Source organism: Alligator mississippiensis, chromosome 2 (genome assembly GCF_030867095.1).
Source record: "Alligator mississippiensis isolate rAllMis1 chromosome 2, rAllMis1, whole genome shotgun sequence".
Taxonomy (NCBI): Eukaryota; Metazoa; Chordata; order Crocodylia; family Alligatoridae; genus Alligator; species Alligator mississippiensis.
The window spans coordinates 170,468,584-170,476,439 of NC_081825.1; the positions used below are offsets into that span (position 1 = coordinate 170,468,584).

Here is a 7,856-nt window from a genome sequence, read left to right on the forward strand (position 1 = left end):
AGCCAGGTCGGGCACATGCAGGCAGAACAGTGCCAATTCAATACTTTTGTTTAAATTTTCACCAGCTGGCTGGGGCGCTGAGACAGCCTACAAAATCCAAGACTGTCCCAACCAAACCCAGATGTAGGGTCACCCTATCTAGTAACACCTGGCTTGGTCTTTGTGTGGTTTCAAAGAGTAGAGACCTTGGGCTTAAAGACTGTTAAAAAGCACTGCCCATCCCTGCAGGAAAACACCTGTCCCAAAAAACTAACCAGGGCTGACGGGAAGAATAGGATCCCTACTGACTGTCCTCCCTGATGTGGTAAAAGGACTAATAACCAGGAGAGTTGTTGCTTTCACACCCAGTAGATGCCTCTTTGGGAAATATATGGCCCATGGCCTACTTACACACATCCAAGCCTGTAATCTGGCATCCTGATGCCCAGAATGAACAGGCAAGTCCTCACTGACATCCATTCCCCAAAATTTGGAGGCATATTATCAGTAAATGCTGAAAGACACTCATGGATAAAGAAGTCTGCTACCAGGGCTTGGTGGCTAACTGCTCCTGAACTGTAGGCAGGTGCCCCCAAAGAACATGGTTTCCTTTCTAATTAGTCCAGCCTTTGGGGCTGTTAGTCTTTCAGCATGCCACAGAGCTGCTCTGCCTTTCCATTACCTGCAGCTATCATGACAGAGAAGCACATAGCATAGACACAAAAGAATGTTTATATCCATGCCACTGACATCCATCAGCTTGGGGAGGGGACCTGAGAATGCTTGTCCACACTCTGAGCACAAGCAGAGTTGGCAGCTATTCCTTCTGCACCACTATGTCACATGGAATTCTGCAGCATGCCGGAAACAAGTGGCACTGGGATTGCTGGATAGGGCAGAGCAGTTCACCATCTTGACAGGAACATCAAAACCCTCTGGCTGAGGCTCTCAGTCCCAGAGCTAGACAGGGGAGACAATGCTGAGGATTGGCACCCAATGCCCTGTGCTTCTTGGACTTAACAGTATGGGAAACTAGTGTAATAGTGCTGCTGAGCTTCATCAGCATCCACTCATAGCCACAAAAAATTCACAATAGGAAGGACGAGGAGCTGGTGAAGCTGGTCTCTCCAAGAGCATTAGTGTCGGAGCAGAGGGGTCTTCTCCTGGAACTGCCCAAGTCTGTTGCTCAGCAGAGATCTTCTCAGGTACAGAGGAACTCAATGTCTTTCTCAATAGGGAAGAAGGATGATTTTACATCTCTTAGAAAAGCCAGCCACTAGAAGGTGAGCAAGACTAACCCCTTCAGTATAAACAATGGCCTCTTAGAATCATGCCACCTGGTTCCAACTCCATGCTCTCCCCTCACATCCCATCACCCTACAAGTAGTGGAGGAAGGCTGGTATTCCTATCCTGATGTCAGCCTTGTGAGTCAGGCTCAAATGCTGGACCATGCTGCTGATAGGTTGTTTAGAGTAGATGATGTCAGCAGGGCACATGGTCCAAATGACTAGAGGAGGCCAGCTGTAGGGGATCCAGGAGCTCTGGTCACAGACTGTGCCGTGGGACAAACCCTGCTCCCCATAGGATAAAAGCTGCAAGAGAAAGCTGTGGACTGGAACACCAAGAAGCAACCAGGGAAGAGCAAGCAAAATACATTTCCATGCCCAGTCCTTAGGGCTGGAGCTGATAGCATAGGTTGCACCCAATGTGCCAGCCCACCCTGCAGCATGGGTCTGAGAATAAGGTCACAAGGCTTTCCTCACTACCAGGAGAGCTTGTGGTAAGCAGCAGGGCTGGGGCAGACTCTGCATATGAGACAAGTCTCTGCATCTTGCTTGGAGGTGGCTCCCATTTGGCCCCCATTCTGCCAAGGCTCACAGGAATGAGCTGTGAGTCACAACTGAACCCCACCTCACCAAGAAAGAAAAAGATGAAATACAGAAGTCAAAGGAAGTTCAGAATCCCAAAGCTTTCCTTTTACTTATTTATAAATAGAAACATTTTATAAAGACATGAGAAACTCTGCTAGCTCCTCTCCCCAGAGGCACTGGCAGCACACAGTGAAGTGCCAGCCTCTCAGGACCACCTCATAGCAGGAGGCACACTCCAGCAGAAGAGGTTCCCCAAGTGTCAGGTGACAGTTATTGGAAGTGTCTGTTGGGGCAAGGGAAGCCTGGGGTCCTCAGAAACCAGTGGGTGCCAGGTTCAGGGGAGAGGGGAAGGCTGGCTACCAGGTTCTCAGATGCCAATACGCAAAAAGATCCATGGGGCAGTGTTGTTACGTGCGTGCATTTCGCTCTGTCTCTGCCAGGCACTCTCTCACTAGTGCCCGAGCATGGATAATGCCTGCAAGAGAAGACAAAGGGAGGTCTTAGACCAGCCATACAACCAGATTGCCCACACCAGCAGGATCACAGCATCAGCTGCTTTCTCCATACCCACCCCAATCACATCTCTGTGCTGTTATTCCTGCAAGTGGCAGGGCTCAGCAGGAAAACTGCAGCCTCACCAAGAGACCTGAGCCAGCTGATTGATGGCTTACCCTAACCCAACATGGAAAGGCTGGAGCCATCCCCATCCCCTGCTCCAGGGGTTTTGCTTCCACTGTCCTGGCACTATTCTCTCCACCAGGTGCTCCAGGCACTGGCAGACAGCGCATAGAGGTTTTTAAACCAGTGCTTCCCAAACTTTTCCTCAGCATGACCCCATTTAAGGCCATATTTCCTCAGCATGACCCCTCACTCCCAACCATAGCTCCCCACCCCCATAACCCCATCCACTGATGTTGCAACCCCATTTGGGGTTGCTGCCCATAGTTTGGGAACTGCTGTCTTAGACTGCAAAAGCAAAAGCTGTTCAGGTGCACAAAGCAGCTTCCCACTCTCAGAATGCTAGGCTCAGGCTCTTGGCAGAATTGCTGATTTATCTATTAGCAACTCCTCAGCTTGCTTGTGCATGTATCAGGGGAAGCCAAGCGTCCCACAAAACTCACACCCCTCACCTCGTTTCAGCCGCTCCATGGCACTCTTGCTGCCTGCATACGTGGGTCGGATCTCTTTACCCATCTCTTCGATGACAGAAAGCAGGTCAGTGTATGTACTCTGGGAGCCCTGGGAACCTGGTGGCTTCATAGCCTGCAAGCAGCAGACAGAATGAGAAGGCCATCATCCCCAGGTTACTCTGCCCAGTATGCCTGGCTGGCAAAGGAGAGCATGAACAAAGCCATCCAGGGCGGAAGCAGAATCTCACCTGCACATAACCCATGGATGGGGGACCAAAGTCATTGAAGAGAGGCCGGAACGGGGCAGAGGCTCCAGGGACAGATCCAGAAGGTGATGGGACACTCGTGGCTGAAAGAGAGAAGCAGAAAGGGATGGTAATCTGGGTGTTAGGAGAATACCTCCAACTCCCCATGCTTCAACCAACCTGCCTGGCACAAAGGTTCCTTCACACCACTGCTGAAGGTTAGCACAATGCCAGTGAGGCTGTCAGGTAGTGCACTCTCCTACTGTTGTGCTAGAAAGCAGGGGCAGAAGACTGAGAAAGAGGAAGACTGTAAGACAAGGTACAGTTTTAGACCTTGCACTGCCTGGAAGTGCTGGTTCTCATCACTATCACTATTGCCAGGATGAAGAGCCTGTTCTTTTCCTTCTCTTCTTTGTCCCTACCCCATAGATCAAGACACTCCCCTCCCTGGCAAGAACATCCATACATGGTGCTGCCCTGCTTGAATCCTGTGGCATCAGCCTCCTGGGAGTGCCAAGTGAAGCCTATATCCTACCACAATTTTGTATTCATACAGACCAGAGCCTGACCTTCCCTCCCAGATCACAAAAGGGCCTGTCTGGCTGGACTCCTATGAGTGCCATGATCACGGCTGATGGCTCCTGAAGAGACTGCCTCCCTTTCAAACACACCATTTGAGGCAGCTGCAGCTTGAGGAAGGCCAGAGCTCCTTCCTCCTTGAGGTTCAGAGCTACCTTTTACATAACGGCCCTTCTCCTTTCTGCAGAAGCGCTCCCACTTCCTCCTTCCCAGAGTTACCCTCCAGTCTCAGTCTGCACCTCCTTCTTAAGGTGAAGATGCCTGAGCACAGAGCTGGAAGCAGATGGGGCTCTTAGGGAGGGTGGGAGGAAATGACAATCAGCCTAACAGTTGGGGTTTGAGAGATTGGGGGCTGGGGGGAGGAGGGGAACAGCCCCACTTGAGCTCTGCCACATACTGGAGCCCTTCACTGGCAATAATAGCTCAGCTGTGCCAAGTTCACATGTAACCAAGGGCCCTGCTGACCTCACCCACAGGAATTTGTGGTTTTCTGTCAGCTTCCTGCAGAAAAATGTCATAAAGGCAATATCCTGCCTTGCAGAAGAGCCACCTCCTTTCAAGAGCCTCCTCCTCACAGCCTGATCTTAGATCCACTGCCCAACTCAGAAATCAGCCCTAATATTAGGTGCTCCTCCTGGACCTGTCCACCCAACACAGTACCCCTTCAGCTTGCTACAGCTGTTTCTCAACACCGCCATCCCAGCCTGCACCCACCTTCCTCCCAGACTGCTGACTCACACGGGAAGTGAGTCAGAGAAACTCACCGAGTGGGACATCTTTTTTCTGCCCTGTTGTATAGTTCAGCCCAGGATGGGCCATGGCTTGAGATTGTGGCACAGCCCTCCCTGTGCCTAGCCCACACCACCACATGAGCTGAACTCACTTTCTCCATCCTTGGCCTGCCCAGCTTCAGGCTGCCCCAGCCTTCCTACAGCAATGCATGTCACCTCTGCCCCACTAACTCAATCTCACTTGACAGCTCCCTACAAAATGTCTCCCAGAGTCCTTTGGGACACTAGGGTTGCAGTGAGTCTTGGCCTTCTACTGTTGCACCTTGGTGCAAGGAGGATACCTCTCAATATTCTCAGGCCCAATCCAAAAGCTGCCCTGCCTCTGAAGACAGCCCTACTTATCCTGGGGAACTAGACTGAGGAACAGGATATCGTCCTATCCTCATTGGCTGGAAAATAAATACAAATATGGAAAGCTGCCCTTGCAACACAAGACCAGGCCTTAGAGCACTTCATTCTGCTCTCCTCATCATCAGGCTGCCAATCAGTCCAACCCTTTGTCTCCCTCTGTTTAATACTTACCAGTCCTCAGTCTCAAGCCAGTTTCTACCCTTAACCTATATCCCTCTCTTGGGCCTGCAGTCTCCACCCAGCTCCAATGAACTAAACTCACAGGGCCTCTCTAGGTACTTGCCATGGCTTCACAAGGCTACTACCTTCTCCAAACCAAAACACTCAACAATACACTCCCTAAGATGCTCGCTTGTAGCCTCCACTCTTCCCCTCTAGCCACCCCATGCCTCACAGCTAATATAAACTGAAAGAGAAACAAAAACAACTCATCTATGAGACCCTCTGCAGAGATCCTTCTCTCTTCAAGGTCTGGGCCAGAAAGCCCCCTCCAACCTAAAAGCCAGTCTTATATTGCCCTAGGCTCCATTCCCTTTGGGTCACCTGACCTCTAACTCTCAGAACCAGGCATAGGGCATCCTCTTCACTAATTAGTAAACTTATTTTTTGGAGCCCATCTCCATGGCCTGCATGTGCAGGTTGCTTTTCCATAAAGGGTTAAAGCTCTGCAGCCAGCTTCTTTGCAAGCTGCCCCCACAGCCTGCCCTCTGTGGCACTGCATTCACTCCACTCAACTAATAAGGATCAGGAGCCCCTATTACATACGCCTAGCCAGGCACAAACAGTGCACGGATGCTGAAAGAAACCAAGACACCATGTTGGTCTGACGAAGCTTTCCTTCTCAATTCATGGCAGAGGAGCAGCACTGCTTGCTCCTGGGGGACACAAGCTTATGCACATGTCCTATGGGCCACAGCAGTACCTGGTGACCAAGGCCCACAAGGCAACAGCTTCAGCTGCTGGCCAATTAGCAGCAGGTCAAGTCACCCACCATCAGCTATCCTTTACCCCTGGTAAGGGAGCCCCTCGCCCCAGACAACATTGAGTGATGGCATTTCTTTCCTGCCTTTGGCATGAAGGTGTGCCCTGTTTCAAACTGCATTTTCTTGTTTGGCGACTACATCACATCACTCCAACTTCTTCTCTGTTAGACCAGTGAGGCAATGAACCAGACTGCCTAGGGAAGCTGTGAACTCTCCTTCACAGGAGGGGTTCAAGAACAGGTGAGACAATCATTGGACAGGGATGATCTAGCTACGCCCAAGGGTGCTTTTAGAGCACCAGCTAGAAGCCCAGAAGCTCCCCGACATACACCGCTGGCTGGAGATAACTAGAGGAACAGTACAGCCTAGAGCAGGCTATGCTCAGCAGCAGAACGAAGCAGAGCTCCTTGACTGGCTGAGTTACATAAGGCTAAACCAGTCAGGACAAGCTTACGGCAGGGACAGAGCAGGTCAGGCCACCCAGGGAGAGGCTGCAATGGGTGGCATTGTACATGCTGGCCAAAACTGCTGGGCACAGTGCAAGGCACCTGGTATTTCCCAAGCGGCTGGGCTGGGCTGGGCAGGATTCCCCACTCCTGCTGCTACACCTGTGGGGGGACCTCGCTCACCTCCCCCAGAACTGCTGTGGACCAAACTGGGCCGTCCCAGGGCTCCTGCTGGGGCTAAGCCCCGACGCTCCTGGGGGAGGGGCTTGCCCCCCTGCCGCGGGTCAGACAGGTTCCCATGTGTGGTCTCAGGAGCCAGTTTCCCCCGCAGGGTTAGGCGGGACCCGCCCCAAAGCCACCGTCTCGCACTAGGACCCAGAGGCCACTTCCGGCTCGCGAAGGTTTCACCCCCCTCCCCCCACCCGGCCAGTCCCGCCCGGGGGCTGCGCGAGGCGGAAAGTCCCTCACCGGCGGGCGGGGCCCCGGGCCCGGGGGCGGCGGGGCTGGCGCTGCTGCTGCTGCTGCTGGCGCCGGCGGTTCCGGAGCTGCTGGCGGGGGCGGGCGCGATGGGCTTGTAGGACATCCCCGACGGGCGACGGCCGCGCGGGGCTCCCGGCTCGTGGCGCGGATTGGCGGCGGCCCCCGCCGCGGCGCGCGACGCTGATTGGGCGGCCGGCGAGGCGCTTCGCGCCGATTGGCCGGCGCCGTTCACCCCTCGCTCCCGATTGGCTGCCGCTGCCCCGCTCTCCTCGCTGGGTCCCGGCGCTGCGGGGTCGGCAGTGCCCTCGCGTGGGGTGTGTGCGCGCGGTCGCGCTCAGGCAGGCCCGGCTCTCAGGAGGCGCGCTCCCGCGCTGGCCGGCTCGGGGCGCGCTCTCGCGCTGGGTGGGGCCGGTGCTGCGGCGCGTGGCTGCCAGCCAGACCCGCGCTCTGCTCGCCTCCGACCCCGGCTGGCCGCTCGCAGTGACGCCGCCGCTGCGCCTGCGCGCTCCGCCCCCCGCGCTCTGTGACCTCATCACGTCGCCCCGCCTCCCGATCGCCGCCGTCTCCAAGGAAACCAGCGGGACGCTCTGCGGCGCGGCCTGGCCTGGCCTGGCCGGGCGGGGCGGCTCGTGTCGTGTGTCGCACGGTGCGTAGGGCCTTCGTGTCCTCCTGCAGCACTTCGTGTTTGCGCCTCCTCCGCGTCCAGCCCGTGTGCAGCTCTTGCAGCCCGCCCCGCCGGCGCTCCGGGGCGCTGGGCAGGAAAAGGACCCCGGGAGGCTGCCTGCTTTCTGTGGTGCAAGAGAAGTGACCATTTTTGCCTGATCAGGCCACAGAAAGCAGCTTCTAGCTGTGACCAAACACAAGCACGCGGCTGCAGACAGCTTCAAAAACGGCCTGCCTGGTGAAAACCTGACCCCCTGTTGCAGGAGGGATCAGATAAAGACCTTTCAAACTAGCGTCTTCTGTAACTTGTGTCTGGGAGCTCCCAGCCTGTCGCTGT

General features: G+C 54.8%; 1 protein-coding gene across 1 annotated transcript; it reads right to left on the reverse strand.

Moving 5' to 3' along the window:
- Window positions 1-1,934: 1,934 nt before the first annotated feature.
- On the reverse strand, window positions 1,935-7,336 carry CDK2AP2 (cyclin dependent kinase 2 associated protein 2). The gene is made up of 4 exons (XM_019494142.2): window positions 6,845-7,336; window positions 3,230-3,330; window positions 2,982-3,114; window positions 1,935-2,326 (listed from the first exon to the last, which is right to left on the reverse strand). Exons 1-4 carry the CDS (start codon window positions 6,957-6,959, stop codon window positions 2,259-2,261), a joined length of 417 nt encoding a protein of 138 aa, XP_019349687.1. The 5' UTR covers window positions 6,960-7,336; the 3' UTR covers window positions 1,935-2,258.
- Between the last annotated feature and the right edge of the window lie 520 nt (window positions 7,337-7,856).

Coding starts and splice junctions, on each gene's coding strand:
- CDK2AP2 (XM_019494142.2), bottom strand. CDS start 6,959: ATGTCCTACAAGCCCATCGCGCCCGCCCCCGCCAGCAGCTCCGGAACC. Junction 3,331..6,844: donor GCCCGGGGCCCCGCCCGCCG/GTGAGGGACTTT, acceptor TCTCTCTTTCAG/CCACGAGTGTCCCATCACCT. Junction 2,327..2,981: donor CATGGAGCGGCTGAAACGAG/GTGAGGGGTGTG, acceptor CTTCTCTTGCAG/GCATTATCCATGCTCGGGCA.